General features: G+C 33.2%; 2 protein-coding genes across 8 annotated transcripts in view; one reads left to right on the top strand and one right to left on the bottom strand.

Annotated features, from left to right (window-relative positions):
• Positions 1-24,027, top strand: part of LOC129803882 (uncharacterized) — a 211,136-nt gene that overhangs the window by 29,040 nt on the left and 158,069 nt on the right. The window lies entirely within an intron of this gene.
• Positions 4,284-24,027, bottom strand: part of LOC129803928 (uncharacterized) — a 103,377-nt gene continuing 83,633 nt past the window's right edge. For 3 of the 4 annotated variants that reach the window (XM_055850820.1, XM_055850830.1, XM_055850812.1), the window contains exons 3-9: positions 18,609-20,467; positions 15,125-15,300; positions 14,767-14,932; positions 12,602-12,950; positions 6,735-6,944; positions 6,227-6,570; positions 4,284-6,040 (exon numbers count right to left, since the gene is read on the bottom strand). In XM_055850820.1, coding sequence (XP_055706795.1) covers positions 6,007-6,040; positions 6,227-6,570; positions 6,735-6,944; positions 12,602-12,950; positions 14,767-14,932; positions 15,125-15,300; positions 18,609-19,156 — 1,827 coding nt within the window. In that variant the 5' untranslated portion in view covers positions 19,157-20,467 and the 3' untranslated portion in view covers positions 4,284-6,006. Of the gene's footprint in view, positions 6,041-6,226; positions 6,571-6,734; positions 6,945-12,601; positions 12,951-14,766; positions 14,933-15,124; positions 15,301-18,608; positions 20,468-24,027 lie in introns of those variants that run through there. The other variant, XM_055850838.1, reaches the window with a different exon arrangement.

Below are 24,027 nucleotides of genomic sequence, written 5' to 3'. Positions count from 1 at the left end.
TTTGGAAAATCCCATATTTTTATAGAAGGTAGTTATTGAATTTCTTCATTATGGCTCGGGCACACCTTTTAGATCAAGAAAATTTCATGAAGTCGAATTTCGGATCCCTTTCTTTTTCACATGTTTTGCATATGTCTATCTCATTCCCTCGCACTCTTCTTCTTCTCTTAAACATCACTCCAAATTCATTTTAGCTCAATCGAATTTGGTATGCGAAAGAATGAGATAGTCATATGCAAAACATGTGTGAAAGAAAAGGTTTCGAATTTCGAGTTCATGAAATTTTCCTGATCTAAAAGATGTGCCGGAGCCATTATGGTCCACTTGAAAATAATTTTAGGTCACATCCCTTTTTAGAAGATATAGGGGGAAATGGAGCACCTTTAAAATTGGGTTTTTCCTCTATTTTTTAAATGGGACTGAGCCATATGTCCTAGACACACTTACGACTTCAGACGAGAGAAGGCTTAACGTCATTCTAAACAAAATATTGATCAGTTTACATTTTCATCAATTTCTGACTAATCCGTCTTTCGGCTTAAGCCGAGAAATGGCTTTATTTAGTGGGAAACTGATGGGAATTTAGTCAAGGCAATATTTTGATTACAATTACGTTAAGTCGTCTCTCAGTTTGAGTCGTAAGGGCCTTGACAGACATGAGGATTAGCCGAGAGACGGCTTAGCGAAATTATATTAGAAATAATGGTTAATTTACATTTCCATCATTTTCCACTAAGTCGTTTCTCGGCTTAAGTCGTAAGGGTGTCTAGGGCATAAGTCTATCTAGCGCATTACCATATTGTAATTTAGTTTCACAATAAGTTTGTGAAACTATTTATATAATGTTAAGGTGTCCCATTTAAAATTAGGAGAAGAAAGTCCCATTTCTAGGTGCCCAATTCAAAGGTATACCACTTCCTCCTATCGCCATTTTTAGGAAAAAGTGAAATTAATTATAACTTTTGAACCCTTATTATTAACTCAAATTTGACCCAAAAGTTCTTGCATTGGCTCTAGATTCGTCAAACGAGTCCTTCAATTTAACGCCGAACTACTTAAAAACTGATTTTTACTAACAATGCAAAAATAACCACTTTTTCGCCATCTTTGTAACCACTTATCGCCATACTTAAAATGGTTCAAAATCGATTATTTTGAAGAATATTATTAAAAGAATATATTCAGCGTTGCTTTTTCTAGTTGATCACCTTTTTTCGATTATATTTGAAAACTCAATTAATTAGACTACAATCAGTCTCGGCATTATGCACTTTGGGATTATGCACATAGGGGAAAGTGCTCTTCCTTCGAACGTTCTTCTTCTTTCGTATTTTGGGAGTCAATTTGTGGAATCATTTTTGAAATACGCCTTAATGTATAATATTTTTGATGCGGGAAATTTGAAAAAACGTTGTTTCTTTTTCAGAATAAAACTTTAATTCTTTCGTTAAGGAAATTTTTTTTTAATATTCTATTAATTTATTGAAGAACTCTGGCAAAAAGTACTGTTAATGCATTTCTTTTAAACCGTTTAATATTTTTTTTTCTGACTACTTTTACTCTGCGCTAAATTCGTTTTACGGATGATTTATTCAAAAGACATCTCCTGCAGCTATGCAATTTTTCTCGATGGAGAATGCCATTTTCGCGCGTTTTTTTCGGTCCCGAAAAGTGCATAACCCCAGGACTGAGTGTAGTCCAGAAAATAATGCAGATTTGACAGCTGACAATCTTCGAAGTGAAGTTAGCGTCACATATTTAGAAGCAATGGCAATAGGTAGTAAAATCCGTTTAACAATATTACCACTTTCCGCCACGCTCCATTTTTACATAAAAATAATGTAAAATTAATTATTAACTAACTGTATACAAATTTCATTTATTGTACGGGTGTAATTAAATATTCAATAGACAAGTTATTTAACAGAAAACCCAATTTTTGTTCGTTGAAAATTTCGTGGCATCTAGAGCATGCTCAAAATAATAAAATCAAAAGAAATAAACATATCTTCCGTCTCTATAAGTAGCATCCATAAAAAAAATAATTTTATGACTCATTTATTTGTTAATTTTTTAACGGGTCACTAGCGAGAAGTGGTTAATTTACCCCAATTAATTTACAATTTTGGAATTTTCGATGTTTAATAACAGGATGATGTGAAGGTTTATACTGGGCGGGGTCTAGAGTTCTTTCCCTGTATTGAATATACCACGCCTCCTTAAAAATGTGGATTGAGAAACAAAGTTTTTGAATTGCCCAGAAGCGTTGCCCTAACAGAAAAGGTTTATAAACCCAACCAACTAGAAATTTTTAACCCTTTGAGGCTGATAAATCTGATAATTCTATGATAATTTTTCCCTTGACAATCGCAAAGAACTCAGCTAATTTTTTGGTATGTCACTTGTTCCCTACTCGTCCTCAAAAGATTAATAGTTTTTCCAAAGATGTTTTTTTTGCCTGTATGAGAATGCTTTTGTTAATATAAAAACAGCTTTTGGCAAACTTTTAATAAGATTGAGATGGGAATCGATTTATCAAAACTTGATATTTTACATGGAAGAACTTCTTTTTAAGAAACTTCTAACGAGAAAGTGACAAACCATTAGAGTAGAGAGTAGTTATAGTATAGTATCTTAGAGTAGTTAAAAAGGAAAAAGAAACACAAAAATCAATGATTTGCGATGTCATTGGTTTTTCGGGTTCTTTGTTAAAGATAAAAGCTTGATAGTACAAGTCGAGCAATTCTTCAAGTTCCATTAATTAGCAAAATCCGCTTCCCAAATTCTACCTAGCACTGTTTTCGAATTAACTGACTCTTACTCCTCTGAAAGTTGTTGTCTATACTTATCTAGCATTTGGGGAAGGCATTTGATTCCACTCTGTGAGAACTTGTTATTCGGGAATAACAGCTCTTTGGAATTTTGCATCCTGGCAAATTTCTTGTTCACCTTCAATTCATCAGAATCCTCAATTCACAATCTATTTCGGATATATGGGTGGATTCCACTTCTGAATTATGTGGAAATTCTCTCTAAATTCCGTTGAGAGTGAACATGACTTGTGTCAATTCGTTTCGCTAACCCCGCCTTGCACAGTTCCTGAATTGTGCATTTCAAGAGAATTCTCTACTCTCTAGCATTTGGGAAGAATGACTGTTGTCTTTGAATATCTAGAGATAACAGCCCTAAGGATTGTTAGAAAGAGGCAATCATCGGAAGGTGATGTAAAATCAGAAATATGAGAGCAAAAGGGCCTATCCTATACGCAATGCATTTCCCAATTAAAATAGCCCACTCTGGCTTCGAGCGGAACATGAAAATTAATTAACTCTTTCATGTCTTTAGGAACTCTGAGTAACCAACGTAAAATATGGATACTTTTGAGATTTGTTTTTGCATTATTTAGAAACGATAAAAGCCCAATTCTTGTGAATAATTACTCAAAGATGTCCAAAGCTAGAAAAGTTTTGTAGGACCTCGATTAATCGCTAAGCTATTTTCGAAAAAAAGTCTTGGCTCGTTGATCAATGATCCAGAATTACGTAATAAAGGGCTCCGACCCATCTTGACTTCTAAGTTAATGATTTTACGGTTGTACTGAGTAAAATGAAAATGAATTCATCAATAATTTCGGATCTGAATCTACATAAATATACCAAATTAATATTGAACCTGGAATATAATAACACTGAGGGAAATCCGAAAAAGCTAAAATAACATTCCGGAAATGTTTATTTTACCCTGCATCATTATTGATCCGAAATCGGTGTAAATATTATGCTTTTTAGGTGTATTAGGGGTTAAAGTTACCCTTTTTCATGTTAATTTTTCCCTTAAAAAGGTGTAAAATTGACATTAAAAAATGTTGATATATATTTTTACACCTAAAAAGTGTTAAAGCTATGAGGAAAAAAAGTTAATCGAACCCCCGTTTTTCTCAGTGAACCAGTATTTACTGAATAAGGTGTAGAAGAGTAAATATTTTGGTAGGTTTACGGGAGACCGGAGCAGAATTAACAAGCAAATACAGCTCTTCGTTGCCTATAATTTTTTGAAAATGTGATTGAATTAGATTGATAAATATTTCAATGAATAGAAAGGGAGTGACTTACTCTAAATAAAAAGTAAATGCTTTATATTTCTTCGAGTTAACGGAAAATTTTAAAATCCCAATCACTGTCTAATTCTACCCCTTACAATTTCTTCCCCAGTCTTCACTTGCTAAACGTTTTGCCGCTACCGTTTATCTCGTCTTAGTAATCATTTACAGGTATAGAATAGAGATGCATGACATTGATGCTGTCAATATTAATAACGCTCTGGAAATTTGTACATGTTTGAATGTAGTAGATTGATATCCAATTAAAGTCTTGATAGCAGAATTTATACATAATTTCAACATTGCTTTCAATCACAAAAGAACTTTCAATTTTCAGTGATTCAAGGGAACCTTTTTTAAGATGGGGAAGATAAAAATTTAAAATAGATTAATAAGATTTTTATACAATTATAAGTTTTATTCGGGGTCCAGAACTATTTTTAATGAACGGGATCTTTGTGGCCCACCTAAGATTGAATTGGAGGTCAGGCGTGTTAAAGAAAAATTTTCCCCATCGAAAAGAGGCTCACATATGTTAACTACAGTATTTAAAAAAATAAATATATTTTTTGAAAGGTATTTTGATTAGGATTTTTCTAGATTTTTAGTTTTTTTTTAATCCAATGCTTTCTCGCCGAATTTTTGCGCCTTTAATTCCCTTTATTAAGGACCTGAGAAACCCGACTCCACGGTCTAGACGAGCTTTGTTCCACTTTGTCTCGAAATCCGGCAAGTTTTCGACTGATCCTTCTTCCTGACATTTGTCTTCAAAATTCCTCAATCTTCCGGAGTGCAGGATGGGTTAAATATTTTTCCCATAGTCTTGGAATTCTTTGAAAAGATGATCGTTTGTCGGTCTGGTGGGGAGCAGCCTGAGATTTATAGGCTATCAAACCATTCCTCTTCTTGATTATATGGACCAGGCTTCAACGTATTCCCACCTTTTTGCCAACGTTTAATATGGAAAGATTGGGTTGCATCTTGTAAATCTGTATCTGCTGAATCACTTTCTCTTCCATCCTGTTGTCCTGCATTCCAGGTTTTGGTCACTGCCTCTCTTACTCATGGCTTCTGAGCAACAGTCTTGAGTTCCTTGAACCGAATCATAATCTTCCGGACAGTGAAACGGAACACTTCCCGGTCTATTACGCGATTTCAGCATAACTCGGATTTAGATTTTTGAGATTATTGTCAACTTTTAATCTCTGCATGCTTTCCATCTTTTTGCAATTACTCAGTCAAAAAATTAATATTTTTTAACAAAAATTTCACCAAAAGAAAGCGGATTAAATTCTCTTGAAACGACACTAAAGAAAAAGATAAAATCCAAAGCCTACTGTGGTTAACTTAATGTCAAGCGTTGCGGGAAATTTTTCTTCGACACGCTTTTACTCGAATCGTACCATTCCTTAAACTTCAAATATTTAATTAATTTCACTTAGATAATGTCTAAATGGGGCGTGACTTAAAATTATTTTAAGGCGGAGCTTGCATAGAAAGTACAGTGCTTCCTTCATGAAAAATATTTTTTTTCGTAAATAACGTTTTTTTTAATAATTTGCTTCGTTCCGTATAAAGAGTCAATTTAAGGAATAAACCGTTTGAAAAAACCAAGCATTAATTTTATGTTCGAAACCTTTAGGTCAGTTTCACTTACTACGTGTTCTTTTTTCTCTGTGGGTTGTCTCTAAAGTCCTCTAGTCTCACTTTTAATACCATTCATTGAGTTTTTAAATATCTTCACAATCACAGTCAGTTCTATCACCAGACTCCGTTGACCGGTACAATCGTATTTCTCTGCCACGGCCGGGTCTGGAGATTCGGGAGCATCTTGATGTAACGACTGTTGTTGGCATTGAGGATTTGCGCCATTGATCACCGAAGAGCTGCTCCAAATAATACCGTAGTCAGATTTTAGTTACTGTAGGCGCATTGAGTAGCCTTTTTGAAGTAAAATGAAAGTGGGATTAGAAATAGCAATTTGCATATTTATAAGATAAATAGAGAAGAGAGAGAGATAGAGTGAAAGACGGATAGAGTAAAAGGTTCATTTATATGGAATTAACAGAGGACAAGAGTAATGGAAATTTGAAATATTTATAAATATTTATATATAGAGATATATACCTATAAGTTGGTGTCTTGCTATCAAACTCGCTTAATTCGTAATTATTATTTCCATTTATTGTCTTTGCTTGAGTGCCTCCTGTGTCCTCAACGATAAGGGCACAGCCGGAATTGGTGTCTGAATCTATACCTTGCTGCTGTTGTTGTTCTGTACACATAAACAATTGTTTGTGTTTTATATTATATTTGGGTGTATTGTCGTGAACGAGCAATGACTCCCGTTCACTTTCCCCAGAGCCAATTCGGGTACGTTCACGATCACGATTTCCCACCTTTGGTTCTGCATGAATGCCACCATTAATTGAGGTGGATGATATTTGCTGTGGCGGTTGCGATGGTTGGGGCTACAGTTGACCAGAAGGTAGAGAAGAGATAGAGAAAAAAATCAATTTAGCTTTTATCTCCTTGAATCGAGACTGGAGATATCCAATGATATAATTGATTTTCTTTTTTTTTATATTTATTTTGTACTATTTGGGAGGGAAAAAGGGATGCATGCAATTCATACTGGTTGAAGATGAGTCGTCTCGGCATCAGCACATAGAATAGCCGTGGCCATTTCGGTCTGCAGCAGCTTGATTTTTTGTATCATCTCTCGGATTTCGTACCGAAGAATTCCCAAAAAGCACAATTTGAGGAATGCGATTACACAATAGCCCAGCACAAATAGAATATCCGCTGTACTCTTCAGCCACAATATTACTTTATCGATGCAGCCCTATTGTAAGAGAAAATACACTCTATCAATCATATACTGAGCTCAATTGCAAGAGAGAAAACTCTCAATAACTTTGTTTTCTTTTTTTTTATCATGTTTCAAAAGTGAAATTTAACTGAATGTCTGGAAACGTGATAGCCAACATGCGCAAAGTTTATCCCTTAAATCAAAAAACATCGGTGAATGCTTACAAATGACGTATTATTCAATATCTAAATTTCATACCAATTTTATTTATGATTGCTTTTTTATCAACTAGGGGCAGAGTTCGAAACACTTTTGAGAACTATTTAGTGAGAGTAAAACCGAAAGTTCATGACTAAATAAATTAGTTATAAGATGTAAGTACTTCCATTGTGCAAACTTATTAAAGTAAATTTTAAAATTAAATTTTATCGTTTTGGTATTCAAACTTATCTTTATAATTTGTTTCCAGTAGGGTAAGTTGCATAAATTGGAACAATTTCCAGAGGCTCGAACTTTGATACAAGATTAAAGACATTATAAATACATTTTTCCCTGATGACATACATAAATTTGCTCCTCGATTCTTCTAGAATATTACCGTTTCATGGAAATTCTTGAAAAACAGTTTGAAAAGTTCTTAAATACAAGAAAAATACGTGAGTGCAAAACAATATAATTTGGACAGGGTGGGTATAAGTTGGACGTGGGAATTTGGACAATGCGTAGGGGAAGGTTTCAAGATTTTTTACTGAATGCCATACACACTGAATCAATTGTACCACTAGGGTAAAGTGTATAATTAAAAAGTAAAAAACATTAAGGCTTAGATATATATTATTTATTAAATCTTTTTCTTGGATATTTTAATTTTCTTGCTTTGCTCCTTTTCTTCTTTTATTTTGAGCCTTTCTTCCTGTTTCTGAAGTCTAATTCTTTTTTTTTCTTGCATAGCCTCTTCTTTTAGTTTTCTTTAATCATACGAATTGTCACAAAGAACTTCAAACATGAATTTAAAAACTCCATAGAATAATAATAGATACCTGTCCACCTTTGGGCGAAAGCATTATACACCCGTTTCGTCAAGATTAAAGACGCGATCAGGAGGAAGTTCCAGAAGATCTTTGGATTTTAAATATTCATGAGTTTTCTCAAACCACTCAGTGGTAATACCAGCTCTTTGGGTTGTGTATGCTTCTGGTGTACGAAGTCTCAATTCTGGGTATCTGTTCAAAAAACCCTTGAACCAAGAGTATCCTGGCCTTCCATCGGTGAACTCGTTGACAATCTTGAACTTCTTACAAATAATTTGCACAGTGTTGAGAACTTGATCTTTTGTTATAGGATGTCACTTGTCACTGCATCCTAAAATCCATTCAACGAGCTCATCTTCTATATCTTTTGGCAGCGTAGGAGGCCTTCCCCCAGAGCATTCTTCCGGACATTTCCCGGTCAGCTTATTAAAAAGTGTTGTTCTTGGCACCCCAAATAATACTGACACCTAACTTAGTGACTTTCCTTGACGAAAAGCTTCCAGTGCTTTGTTCACTTGGTCTTGAGTATAGGATTTGTACTTTTTCAATTTATTTGCCTTTTTACCCATCTGAAATAAAAAGAAAACCCCTGCAATACAATCGTATCTCCGGATGTCCAACTTGTCACTTTTGCTCACGCTTCAAATAAGCACTTTTTCTTCATACAGTTAGTAATTATATCAAATAAAACCATTACGTACCGTTAACTATCGAGATTAAACACTTTATTCCACTAAAATTGGCCAGAAATATTGAGAAATGTCAACAGAACCGAAAAACCAAAGTCACTCTTCTTGTGTTTTTATTAGGAAAAAATGGCCGATCGATGTATTTTTTCGACGGTGAAAAGTTACACTGTCAATTGAGGTGAGAATTTTATACGTTAAATCTTATTCATATGAATGGATTTTCACTTTATTTGCAGCACAAGGAACCAAATAATTAAACTATAACATAGAAAAATATACTAATTAAAATTTAGTACTGTATTTATCAAGAAAAAATTGCCCGTCCAACTTGTACCAGCGAAATTTTCCAACTTTTGCCATTGTCCAACTTGTACCAATTTACCCTAGGGGAATTCTATAACAACATGACAATGTCATATGACAAATTTTCGTGGTTAAACTCGAGAGTAAGACGACATTAAAGACCAGTGAGTATTGAATTGGTATTACAATCAGCTCTATAAACATCTTTATTTTTGATATAAATTTTTTTACCATATACAAATTTCAAAATTTGTCATATGCCATTGTCATTCTGTTATACAGAATTTTCCTACATATCACAGTTTGATCTGTAGTTTTTTTTGTTCAAACTGAGAGAAAATAATTACTTATAATCCTGTAATTTTGAGATCTGCGATTGCCTTTCTCTCTAAAAGATTAATTATATAATATTTAAGTAAAGCTTTACGGATTTGAAGTCCAAAAGTTTTGATCGTTACCGTTTACCTGTTATCCTTTTAAGGAAAAATCGAACACCCGTGTTCCGAAAATAAAACTATTCTTTTTTGGCTATTTCGAGGACAAATATAACTTTCCATAGTCAAAAATATTGTTTTTGTTTTTGAAATGTCCCACTCGTTCTTAGGGTTATGGTCAAACGTTCAGACATATCTACATTAGATCTTCGATGACCCCTCTACATTCAACTCTTTCTAGGCGATTTCTTTTCTACCTTTGTTCTCAATCCTCTTTTACCATCCAAAAACATATTTTTGTACACCGTAGAGTCTTCTAAATTCGAATGCTTAGCTAAAATTTCTTACTTCCTAAATTCTAGGGATGTTTTAAAAAATAACGGAATTTATTGTACTTTAAATTAAATGCCGGTATTTTCACACAAGTCTTAGTCGCTTAGAATGTGTGTAAATATTCAGGAAGAAACAAAGAAATATAGTTCTCATTAATCCGAAACACAGTATTTTAGCATAACCTCACATGTGATTTTAATTTCAACTTCTGACGCGACATTTTAATTTCAGAAATTCAGATTTCAAAGACTTTATTGTATTTTAAAGATAAGAATCTTATATCTAGAAATATAAGATTAAATTGATTGAAAGATGAAATTAGTTTCGCCTGTTATTTTAGTTAAGATTCTTTTTCAATTGTAGTTTTTAACGAGACAATTTGTAATTCAAACACAATTTTTTTTCTTTTAAATCTCATTGAAGAAGTTTTGATTTAAAAAAAAATGAAATAGTTTAAAACCGATAAAATAGTTCAAAACTATGCAGTGAAGTGCACGAATAATTATTTAGAGCAGTCCGTACTTTTTTCATTACCATAGATTTTATGCTATTTAGACAAATTCTGATAAAGTTTTATTTAGAAAACAATATTCCACACTTATTCACGAGTTCGAAATTTGTGAAATATTTGTGAAACAATATGTATCCACTAAAAGTTTATGATGCTTATAAAATGGTCAATTTTTGGTTTTATAACATCCTTTTAATAAAGTTATGTGATATATTGTCATACGATATTTTTGCAATTTATTGATCGTAAACACATTTATTTAAAATTTAAACAATTTAAAACACATGAAAAATCCTATTTCTATTGTTAAATATTATACTGTGTTTTTTTTTTGTTGTTAATAGGTATTATTTATTTGTTTAAATTTCAAGATCAACTTAGAATAGTATATGTAAGTTCAGCAGGGAAAAATGTAGCAAGTAGCAACTGAAATCATTGGGTTAGTCTTTATACGAATCCTTGCCTCACAATTTAGGAATTTTTTTTTAAATTATTCGCTGCTTTAGTTATTTATCATTTGTCAGATATATTGAGTGAGATATATCATTTGTCAGATATATATCGCCATTCCCCAACTTCTTATGATATAATATGAAAATTTGATTAAGGAGTAAGAAGGAACTATATTCAATTAAAATGATTTACACATCTGTGTGTACTATTTTTCAATTAATCTACTACTTTAAGTATTTTGCAATTATTCTATTGTCTCGACAGGCAATAATTGGAATTGCATTCTTATTTTAAGAATAAGTACATTTTTTTTTGGATTCCGGTCAAAATTAAGAAAGCCAAAATGTTGAATTCATAAAAGAGTCATAACTACTTCTACGATTGTACCCGCGCTTACTGGAAGCTAAGGGTAATTTTTTATGTTTTGGGAAATTAATCCACACATTATCCTCTTTATAATTTCGTCCCTTTCAGGATTTTGACCATTTAGGATTTTGGCTTTCGGGATTTTGCCGTTCGATTTGGTGATTGGGATATTGGATTTCGGAATTTTGATGTTCAGGATTATGGCTTTCGAGGTTTAGACCCATTCGGGATTTCGATTCATTTGAGATTTTAGCGTTCAGGATTTTGGAATTTTGGTGCTCGGCATTTTGGTTTTAATGGATTTTGACTTTCTGGATTTCGATCCATTCGAGATTTTAACTTTCCGGATTATGGTGTTCGGAATTTTGGATTTCAGGATTTTGGTGTTCAGGACCTTGGCTTTCGATTTTGACTTTCGGGATTTTAACCATTTGGTATTTCGATCTATTTAGGGTTTTGGCTTTCGAGATTTCGACATGGCGTTCGGGATTGTGAATTTCAGAATTTTGGCTTTTCGGGATTTTGGTTTTCTGGATTTTGGACGTTTGGGATTTCGACCTATTTTGAATTTTCTCTTTCGGGATTTCGACCCATTTTAGTTTTTCGGAATCTTGGCTTTCGGAATTTGGCCAGTACCGACTTCGTTACATGTGTTGGTCGGATGGGATATATTAAATGAAATAAATAATAAAATAAATATTGAAGTTCAAATTGTTAAAAAAAAATATTAATATCTTCTTTTTTGTTTCTCTATCCATGCTTAATATAAATAATGCACGTCAATCTAATCATCGAGATTCATACTTGAAATTATTCTTATTTTTATAAATTTATATAATTTGTGGAATTTATAACTAAGTATATAAATTGGCATATATAAAAATACCAAGCAACATATTTGGGATTGATATTATAAACAAATAGTGGAGAATTTTTCTGGATTTACCGATCTCAGCTGTGCTTCCTTTATAATTTTAAATATTTAATATACTCTACGGCGTCATTTGCATAAACTTTTCCAATAACAAGAACATTGTAATGGAAAACAAAATGTTTTAATATGGATAATTAGAAAAGTTTTAATCACATGCGGGATATGGGCAAAACGTTATGAAATTTAAGAAAAATCAAAATTAATACGAACAAGATTTCATAATGGTTTCTAAATAATTCAAAATTGAGCAGAAAATATTCTTGTGCTGCTTTGCAACTAAGAATATTATTTTACGAATTATATATATATTAAAAATTGACGATTTTCGTTTAAATATCAACTTTAAAAATTTGTTTTTTTTCATTACCAATACAAATCTTACAAAAAAAACCAAAATGCCAGATCTCATTTAAATTTATAATTATTATTGAAAATCAATCTCAAGACCTATATTTTAGACATAATAGTATTATTATATTATTTAATTAGACGTCGCGACGTTAAAATATCTAGAATTTAAAACTAAATTTCTGAAGTCTTAAATTTTCAACAATATATAAGTGAAGTCTAGAATATGTTTCTCAGAAAATTCAAAGAGCCATTCATTATAAGACATTAATTCTTGTGAACATTTACCTGCTGGTAAACTGCTCTGCAAGTGGCCACTGATTTGCTTTCCTCTCGTGCTGCACTCACTATATGGCTCCATGTTGATTCTGGCATGTCGGTATAATTATTTCGTGATAGAATACCTAAAGTTGTCAACTCGTCACTACGAAAGACCACCGGCGATGCCAGTGGACGTCGAGAAACTGTAATCTGCTCTGACACATCCGGTGAGCAGCAGGAAATAGGATATGAACGATTTGGTGTAGTTGAATAGTCTTGTGGTCCAGTAACGCCGCAACAGCGACCATCATTCTGCAGACGATCCCATAAATCACTAAATTCCAGGGAATTTCCATATTCTGTGGCTAGGCGCTTACTGCAAAATAGAACATTGTTTATGTGAGATTTTCAACAATCTCATATGTTATTTTCACCATAATAATTTCATATCTTTCGACCTAGCTTAAACATCGTCAAAGTGTGTATTTTAACTTCCAGGGAATTTATAGGGAGATGAACATTTCAAAAATGAGGTGACAGAGAGTTTTTTGCCAAAGCTATATTCTAGAATGCACATTCTTAAAAAAGTATGGCTTAAACATCTGTGGCAAAAATGAAAGGATTTGTTCTTGTAACGTACATATCAGGAAGAAATGTATCTGTCTAATATTTCTAATTTAGCAACGTCCAGTATTTCGGAATCAAACTCACGCTTTTCCTTAATCTTATCTAACCTGTAAAATTTGTTAGTGTTTTGGTAAAGGAAATTTATGCAAAAGGACCTCTAATAGAAGATTTTAAGCACTCACTGTACGACAGTTTGGGATAAATTTTTACTGCTAAATTTTACTGGCTAAATATTCTGCAGGATCAGCCTGACCCTACTTGGGCCTTAAATATGTGTTCTAAGAATACTCGACAACCATTTCCAAAACTTTAAATTGAAAATTTTCTCGAAAAGATAAGTGGTTTCACTTTAATACCCGAGTCCGTTCACCGGAAAAATCGCTATCTTGAATTATTCGAATTTAAAGATCAACTTCTCTGAAGTGCCTATTTTTTAAAAGAAGTTAAATTTGGATTTATTTGAAAGGTTTTGAAATTGCAAACCTGAAAAAAATAGGTCACAATCGGTAATGAGTCAGGAAAGTAACGGTAATAGCTTTATTTTTAAAATAATATTTTCACGTTTCTTTGCGTTATTTTTCTGACTCATGTACAATTCAAACGGTAAGAGATATCGACTTTCGGTCTGCGATGATCCCTCTTAAAATGATATTATCTCGAGACTAATCACTTTCTTTTTCCCTCTCCTCTTCCATTAGTTTGCTATCTTCCTCAAATGCGTAAAAAATGAGGTTTTCTAATTTTCCTCAAAATTGGCCTAGACGATTTTGTTCATTTTCGGATATGTTTTGTGTTTTTTAACAGTTCAGTATTAAGAAGAAGGAAAATATCAAAAGTGTGCCAAAACTGACCAAAACCCTGAACGAGTCTCAGAGAAAAATTTGCAAGACTTGATCACTGATGAAGGCTTGGAGACCGAGCCGAAAGCTCTGGAGACAGTTCATGTGTTTCCCTGAGTGATTGTTCCGGATGATTTCCGGAATTCCTTATTATTATTGAGTGTTGATAGCACTTATTAAAACATTATTAAAAATAATAGAAAGAAAATTCGGAAACTGAACTTTGTTAGAGAGAATCGTCCATTGGACTACAGAAATGTTGGTGAGGATTTGAGTGTCTATGGGATAAATCATCAGTATGCAACCGTTGACTGAGTTGACAATGGTCGAATAAGTCGTACGCTCTTTAAATGTACATTACTTAGGGAATGTGAATATTAAATCAATGATAGCTCAAATAAAAGATATAATGAAATATAATTGAACTGTCGTTAAATGTTATAACATAGGAATATCCGTATTTACAGAAGTTCACTGTGTAAGTGGAGGCTATGGACTTCGGAGAGAAGTTTCAGAAATTAATTGGGGCGGAATAAGACCTTCGATATACCTAATACCTTATTTATTCATTCGGCAATATGCAACCGAATTTTGTTGAAGTCGGTTTTATGTGCGACTGTCAATATTTAATGATACGTCCAGTGATCATATTGTCATGTCATATTAGCAAAACCAATAAATTTTAATACATTCTCTATGACAGGAGCATTATATATTTGAATTTACCTCAACATTGGTTGCAACTCAGTCATGACTCTCTCAAACTTGAACATCCAAAATATACCCAGAATGGCATCTCCAATTAGTAACACGAGAAGAAGCAACCAGTAAGCGTTTAGTAATTTCTCCGAAAGTCGTAAGGCACCAAGGCATCCAACTAATTGTAGAAAACCTGAGAATAATACATATATTGTACACAAGAGAGTTTAAATGGGAAACACGAGAAAAGCCACAATATGGTGTATCTTCTGCAATATGGTTTATACAAGTTTTTGAGGTTGAAAATGATATTAATTGCAATTTGCTACTTTTTGCGGCATAAATAATTGTAGTAAACACAATTTTAATGAATAAACTTTTTAACCTGATTGCACCAACAGAGCGAAGTAAGCGTACACAAAACTTGGTTGTCCTAAATTCAAGCCATGCACCAAGAGACGCTTGTAGTCAGCTAAGAGGACTTTTCCGGCAACGCCACAGAATACAATAACTGCCATCAAGAGCACTGCGTTGCATGTGTAGATCCACAGTCTGTAGTACCTGCAGAATCAATATCATTTCATATGTTACACATACATATATTTAAACACATTATATAAACACTTTGTAACAAATTTAATGGTAATTTGCCGAATTCATGATAGTCTAATTATATGATTTAATTTGATATCATAAATCAGGCATATCTGCTATAATGTTATAGTTATACCCTTTTCATTAGTATACCATATTGCAGATTACTATATTGTATTAATTTGACTGCAATGAAATGCGTTTCAGAAATAATTCTTTTTAATTATTCAACCTGAAAAGCAAAACAATTCGTTCAGTCTCCTATTCCCTAGAGAATACGAACTTTGTTATAATTTTGCGAGCGATATATTTTTCGAATTTGACGAGGAATTATATTGTTACAAGTATGCTTTTAATCATACCCTGCCTTGGAGATGCTATAAGGCGCTATTTATGTGGTGGGTGTCGTGTTTTAGTGAACTTTGCATTTATCTCTATACTTCATGTGAGCAACTCATACCCGCTCTGATGTAAGCCGCCTGTGAGTGCCCTTATGAAATACTTTGAGCTTGTGTTGAAATCATCTGATCCTCAAATGAATGAAAGGAAATGCTGCTATATTGCTTGAGTAAGGCTCTATTCATCTCTAACTAATTACATCTGTACACTTTTAGGTTGCACAAAGATTCTCTCTAGGGTTAAATTTAGAAAGACTGAGACTCGAGAAACAGATCAATTTAATTTGTTTGCCGAGATCACCTTTCGTAGTTTGACCTCCAACGTTGTTCGACTTCTAGAAAATTACGTTATGACTCCTTCATTTTGCTAATGAAAGAAAGTCTATTGAGTTTAAATTCTTGGCCCTATAAATTGCTTCTGGATACCTCCAGCACCGTCCTACCAAATTCGAAACAATATTTTGGAATTCTGAAGCTTTGAGAAAAATTCTCATAAATTATTCGTTCATATGGCTGTTACCAGACTTACAGAACGAACGGTCAGATACAGCGACTTTGGATTTTCAAGAAAATTCAACTCTACTTACTTTCCATTCAGCTGTTCATTCATTTTTAATCACTTATCCCTATCGGGGTCGAGGGCTTAAGACATCCAGGTTAGCAGCCTACGCCTGTCTATCTTTCGCCACTTCAGAAATGTTTTCTAAGTCGATCTCAAGACGACTCAAGGCAAGAACCTGAATTCGTTACAGCCACCTGACGGGCCTGCCCCGAGGACGCTTTCTCTTTACAATAGTTTGAATGGTTTTTTTTACATTTTTGGTAATTTCAAACGATTAATTCAATAGGTATGGAAACCGGTGAGCGTCGGGTAAGAAGAAGCATAGAAAAATTCTAAATTTTTCCAAAGTTTTCGGCTCGGACTCCAAGCTTTCTTCAGTGGTCAAATTTTAGTTTTTTCTTTCTTTGTCAAAGGATCTTTTGGTTCACATGGCATGGGATCTGGGGCACTTCACTCAATTTTCTACTTATTTTAAGAATTTGTAGCAATTTTTTTCTCTTTGTGTGTCTTTCTTGAGATTTCTTTGTGAGACTATTCTTATATGGGATTTTTACATCCCATATAGTCATTTTAAAGTGTCGTTGTCGTCGTGGAAGGTTTGCCAAACCTCATATTGTAGCAATAAGGCTACAAACCTAACACCGGAACATGCTGGGGCGCCCTTCATCGCAATCTCTCGAAATAGAGCTTCCATTGCTCTTCCTCGAGAGCTCACGAATCTGGTTTCCTCTCAGCTTCACTGATGAAGGTCGACTGAGGAAGTAGATTCGTATAAGCATTCGGGATATATCCGTCGGCTGCTCATATTCCATCTATCCGAGGAGACTAGTAATAGTGCCTCTGAAGTTAGCCCTTATAGCAGCCCTCAGGGTCACCATCCCAACTGAACAGTGATTGGTACCGTTGGCTTAAAAGACTCTTAGTCAGGACGGGCTTTCTCCTAGCGACACCTCTACCCTCAACAGTTCTACTACAATATCAGTTTTTTGTAAGCAAATGGTATGGAACGCATTGGCCTCGAGTGTTCAAAAAAATAAAATACTAATTCAAGCCTGAGGTCACAGATTTCGTTATCCAAGAGACAATGGTTTTGGGGTGGTTCTCGGTTTAGTATTCATTAAGGACTTCTTGTAGACTCAAGCTGTTACCGACTCTAGGACCAATTACAGCCTATCCCAATCCGCCACATAGGACGCGATCGATGAATACCCCAACCGCACCGGTCATAAACATCTTATTTATAAGATTAATTGATAACAAGTTGCACGATTTGTTTTTTATTATTGGAAATGTTTCAAAATTTTTGTAAATAAATTAAGAAATTGTGAAGACGAATGTACTATGAAAATAACTTAGAATTATTTCTAAACTAGAGCTAATTTCTTAACCAATTCGGACAAGTTTAGGTTCGTTTAAATGGTCTTGCAACATCGCATAAGTCTGAACGGGGTCCAAACTATTTTAAATCCATTTTCAAAATTTATTTAATTTTTACTTTAAAGTAAATTATTTTATTTGTTGGCTTTTTGGGATTTTTTCAAGCATCTGGACTGCTAAACGAATTTATTAACCTAAGGCTATTCAATTGATGTAAAATTACTTTTGAAATACATCATTTTATGGCATGAGTTCGTGTATTTCTCAAAGTTGGGACACTTTACCATAACTTTACTACCAAAAATATGTTGCAAAAATACCTTGCAATAGCTTAATATTTTTCACTGGATTACAGGTTGGGATACAAGAATTAGAAAGCAGAAATTGACGTATTTTATCAATCCTTCAGTGAAAGCACTTTTAAGCTAAAACTCCAATTATTTGGAATAAAAAAGGAAATTTCCATTTTATCTGAGATTTCCCTTATGCAATGATACTTTTCTATCTTTCGGTGTAACATTATAATCTCTCTATGATTGGGTTTTGGGTAAGATACAACTTTAGATCTACACTTCAAAGTTTTCATGTTTATTATTGAGTAAAATCTCTTTCAACCTACTCAAATATTCTACATGAACTTTCTCAATAACTCGACTTAATGAATGTTAAGTATTTTAGTAGAGCAATATTTATTGAGAGTCACAAAACTTTTGGGTCTTATAAAGACAAAAATCTCCTATAAGTTTAAAATTTAACATGGGTATTGTATAATAGATGTTTCATGGATTTGTATGGAAAATTAGGATTGAGTGGGTCTGTATTATGTATTTATGTGTTTTGTAAGATAAATTGTGACATGATTGAGAGAGGGAATTGAGACAAATATAGATTTGATGGTTGAGGGTTGAGATGAGATTTTGATATAAATATAAACTCACCGCATGGCCTTTGCGTCCGGCGTGTTGGTCTGTAGCCCCTTGAGGGTCATAGGGCTCAACTGGATGCCCGTTTTATTCTTGATTCTTGCTGGTGCTGGTACGGGACTGAGGTCGTTCAATATAGTGGCCACTGGCCCTTGGGTCGCCTGTGCTTGCTTGTAGTTGTTCAATTCTGTCAGTACAAGATTTGATCTCGACTGATGAATGGTGGTGTTGGTGGTGGGTGGTCCAATTTCTGGTAGGGTAAGACTGGGCTTGAGGATAATGTCGTCCCTATGAAGTGGGGTGACTGACAATGATTTTGTGAGATGTTTTTCAAATAAGACTTGATGGCTATTGATATTGAGGATATTATTGATTGCTGTCGTTTGGTATTCCTGGATATTATTGTTTTTGATGTTACTTGTGCTGCTGATTATGTTGCTATTGCTGTTTTTATTGTTGCTACAGCTATTGATGCTGTATTTTGTGGTATCAAGTGCGTTTGAGCCCGTCTCGGCCTGCCGTTCACGAACGGTAGATGTACGGACTGACAGCATCACAAACATAGCCCGTAGGTTTCTTTTTATTGCACCAGCACCTTGGCATAATACGATTGTATCCGGATATCTAGTCGCGTTTTTCTTTCCTGCCCTCTCACCAAGTATTTACCTATTTTTTTTTCACCCAGAATTTCTATTGCAATTCTGTTCTGTACCACCCTACGTTGTTTTTATTACGTGATACCATTCACATTTATTTTTATGTCACTGACAAACGGCACAGTGTTTCAAATTGGCTGTTAATTTATATATTTTGCATTTTAACCAACAGTTTGCAATATCATACGGAAATGGTCTTACTTCAATGACTTCAATATATCGTTGATTTACCGATGGTTATCTATTTTATAGATGCAGCTCTCGATTTTTTTATCGTTTCTGGCTATTGTTGATGAAAATATTAATTTAGCCATGAAGTTATTCAACCACAAGTCCAATGTATAAATTTATGACGTTCTCTTCCGTTTATTTTTCCTTTTGCACTGTTCTTCATTGCTCTTTATATCTCTGTGCTATTTCACGTTTATTTTTTTTATTTTTTAATATTTACCACCTTGACATTTTTCTCAGCTTTCACCGCATATTTTTGCTTTTTCAAAAAATATAAAATGGGTTTCAACCCGTCAACAACTTCTATCTTTGGTTAGATCTATGATAACGGGGAAAAGTTGGGTGGTTTTTCTTTTTTGGGGGGGTGAGGAAAATTTAATGGACGGTGCTCTTAAAGACACAAAACATTTTCATACATTTTCTCATTCTTGGCGTAACATTTCGTATCCTAATTTTCATAGTGGATTTTTGTCGTTGAAATTTTTCTATAAAATTTTTCACTGTAACATTGTCTTTCCTGTTTATTTATGAGTCTCACATTAATCCTACGCCATCGTGTTCCTTTTCCTATACATGTTCTGCAATATATGTAGCATTCCGGAAAACTGGGTGGATTTCTGTTCTCCAGAGTGGATGACAATGATGGAGAAAGCTGTTGTGAATGAAGGATGAATTATGATGTGTATCTCATTGAATAATAATTGCGCACAATGTTCACTCGTCGGTTCTTGGTGTACACTCGTCGTTATATCGTTGGTCTTTTACTCTTTAATTTATTGCACCAAGATGATTTGACATATACTGCAATCTGGGTATCTTGAAATATCTCATCTATAGCATTATCTCATGATTTGATTTTGAATATTGCTGTAGATTGTTTGCTTTTCCATCATACATTCAACTTTTCATCTTGTTTCGCATAAATATTTCTGAGAAATCTCTCCCGGTGCTTCTATCTAAGTTAAATATCGTCATCCTGATGAATATCTGCAAAAAAGGAAAGCGGAGAATAATTTTATTAGAACATATTTCAAAGTCACACATTTTAATACTTAAGTATTCTTTTGTTTCTGTAACTTTTGAATTTTGTTCTTATACAAAAAAAAAAATTAAGAACAAAGTGTTTAAAACTTCTACTTCCATCCAAGTATCATTTGTTCCAAAACTTTCACCCTTAATTAATTAAACATAATTTTAGTTAATTAAACATGAGTCAAAGAAAGTAGTGAACATTAAAAAATTAAATCAAATTTGAACAGCAATTATTTTAGAACTTTAAGAGTAGTGATATTATCATGAAAGTTTCGCCAAAGTTAAAACAGACAATATTTTGTATTTTATTATACCTGCTATTATATTTTAGATGTTAAATTTTATATATCAAATCCATTTTATTAAATATTAGGGGAGACAGGGGTAGAATTAGCCAGCAAATGAAGCTTTTTTTTCGCGAGTGACTTGTGAAAAAATGATAAGGTTTGTCTAATATTTTTATGTTTCATAAGTAGCATTAGGATATTGGCTATATGAAACAGTGTAGTTCAAAGCTCTAAAATCCTTGCCTTTTTCTGGAGAGGATAATGAAAAAAGTATGACACATTGGTTACACTTGCCCCAGCCTGGGTAGAAATAGCCACTTTTGGGGTACTAATTGCCACTAGTTTCCCAGATTAAATTTTAAACTGGAGATACCAAATATTGTTTCACTTGATAGACTGAAGCCCACTGATTCTAAATATGTTACTTAAACCTAAAGAAAAGGGCTTTAGCCAACTTTTTTATGACATTTTTGTAATTGAGGCAAAATTAATGCAAACATTCTGAAAAAATTTATTTCTCAAGTTGCTCATACAAATGGCAATATTGCTTGGAATATCAATAGTACTTTTTCATCTAACAATTATCCATGGATTAGTGAAAAATCATTGATAGTTTTGGGTCGAGACGGAAGAGTGACTACAACTGCCCCGAGGGCTGTTTCAGTGCTTATCATCTTATATAAAAAAAGTGGATAATAATTATCCAAGTGAAAAATATTTTTTAATTAGGTTTATTAAACCAGAAACAAGGTAAAACTAAGATATCTTGACTAGAAACTCAGAAAACCAAATGCTGGTCCAAAAACTGTAACATCAAATCTACAATTTTATACCCATTTTATAAAAATGCTTCTAAATTGTAGGATAACAGGATCAGAGTTATAAATATTTCTGGTAATATGGGGATGTGTTCCTACTTTCATTAAAAAATACTTTGCTCGATGTACATTTTAAGAAAAACGAGAAAAATCCACTGTCTACTTTTACCCCTGGCTATAGGTACCCCGGTCTCCCCTACAGGCTTTTTATTGATCAAATTTTATTTTTTACGCATATAAAATTCAAACGGTGAGAGATATCGACTTCCGGTCTTCGATGACCCCTCCTCAAATTACATTACCTTTAAAGTAATCTCTTTAGTTATTCTCCCTCCCCCTTCATACGTCCCATATCCCCCTAAAATACGTCAAAAATGAGGTATTTCTAACATTGCAAAAAATTGACCCTAGCGATTTCAATGATTTTCGGATATGTTTTTTAGTTAGTCGAGCTTGTACATTTCGTCCTTAGACATCTTTCACCGAAAAAATCTCCATCTTGAATTATTTAAGGCCAAAGGCCTAATTTTCACCCGTTTTGTTCAATTAATTATTTCAAAGGTTAATGATTTTTTGAAACCCTCTTGAACAATTTTCAACTTCATGTTGATTTTCTGGTGATTTATAGACAAATTTAATTCGACAGTAATTTTATATATAGTAAGGTGAGGTAACTGGATCGTTTTCCGAAGAGTGCTACTTAAACGCTTGTTTTTGGATTGATGAAATTCTTTTTTACTTCTTTTAAATCCATAGAATTATTCACTGTTTCATTCAGAAACATAATATAAAAAAAAATATTAAAGAAAATTTACAAAATAATGATAATACTGAAATAAGTCAGCATGCACTAACTGGGTCGCCTTTTCGCTAATTCACTTTTAATTAAACCTTTGGATTTAAAATACTTTTTCTCACAAGGAAAAAACAATAAATGCTTTCAATCAACCAGCTGTCATTAGCAAAAATATCACTGCTAGAAAATTGTTAGAAACTGCTAGAACCCAGTTGGCACAAGATTGAAATGAGTCGATTACACTCATTTATTTAATAAATAAAAATATTATTTTTGCTTTTTCTCAAACTTGAATAATTATATTATGTTACTGTAGTGACTATATTACGGAAATAAAAATAAAAATATTATTTTAAGCGGATTAGTCATAAACGATCCAGATAGCGAAGCGCCCTTATTAGCACACTTGACTATAAGCACCGGAAAAATTTGCGAAAAGAAATATAAGGCAGAGCTCTTTCTCGGGAGTTCGAGCAGCTCACAAAGCCTCGGACACTTTTTTTATTAAAAAAAAATTATAAAATTTTTATTATGATATTTTTTAAATTATGTTATCATCATTTCGTTGCTGAATGTCGTAACTAGATCATCTCTCCTAGACAGTTGTCAAAATGCTGATGAGACAAAGATAGACTAAAGAAATGATTATGGTATATGGTTGTACAGTAAAGTAAATCTTACAGCCTAAGACCTTGCTAACGAAGGTTACAAGAAAAGAAATAAAAGGACATTATGTACACAATTATATACAACATATATTTACAATTGACTTATTGACTGTTCCAATTTTCACGAATTATAATATAGCGTTATCTTTGAAAATTTGCAAATGCCTGCAATCGACATGCTATCCTTTTCTGTGTAAACTCGGTGGAAAATGGGATTTATTGCTCGACAGTTGAACAAAATATACTCCATTCGATTTATATCTATACTTCAGCATAGATATCTATCCCTGTTACATGATGCATAGAGTGAAGAAAAAAAATCCATTAAAATGTTGTTGACATATTGGGACCAATATTTGGTCAATGTGGAATATTTTCCAATCATATTTTGCAAGCATAGTAAAATATGTAAATCCAATTTTGCAGTATAGAAAAATTGTGGTGGTGATTCATTGATTCATTGCACAAGCGATTTTTACTAAATAAAAATTTAAAAGGCATAAAATAGTGTTAGGTATTTGAAAAATAAATTACAATTTGTAATTGAAGGCCTGTAGAATTGTCAAAATCTTCTCAAATCGATGGGAAATTGAAGAAATTTCGAGTAGACATTTTTTTTATTACGATAAATCGAGAGAAAGCTCAACTTTAAGGAGATTTCAAGTGTTTGTAGGTGTGACTTTTTCAAAATGACGCTTAAGGCCTCTATATATTGGAAGCAATTTTTGTCAAAAATTGCTTTTATGAAGGAATTCATTTGCACTGATGTAGTAGGGAAACGTCAAAATTTTGTCAAAATGCGATTTTTTACGAAAATTGTTCCCAATGTGTAGAGACCTTTATTGTAATCCTCCAACTTAGTCAACCAACAGGGATAGATCTTTCTTTTTGTAATAATCTGCAACTTTTTATCATGAAATTTTTGGTTCTATAACTTTTGACAACC

This window comes from Phlebotomus papatasi, chromosome 1 (genome assembly GCF_024763615.1).
Source record: "Phlebotomus papatasi isolate M1 chromosome 1, Ppap_2.1, whole genome shotgun sequence".
Lineage (NCBI taxonomy): Eukaryota > Metazoa > Arthropoda > Insecta > Diptera > Psychodidae > Phlebotomus > Phlebotomus papatasi.
This window is presented reverse-complemented; position numbering and strand designations above follow the sequence as displayed.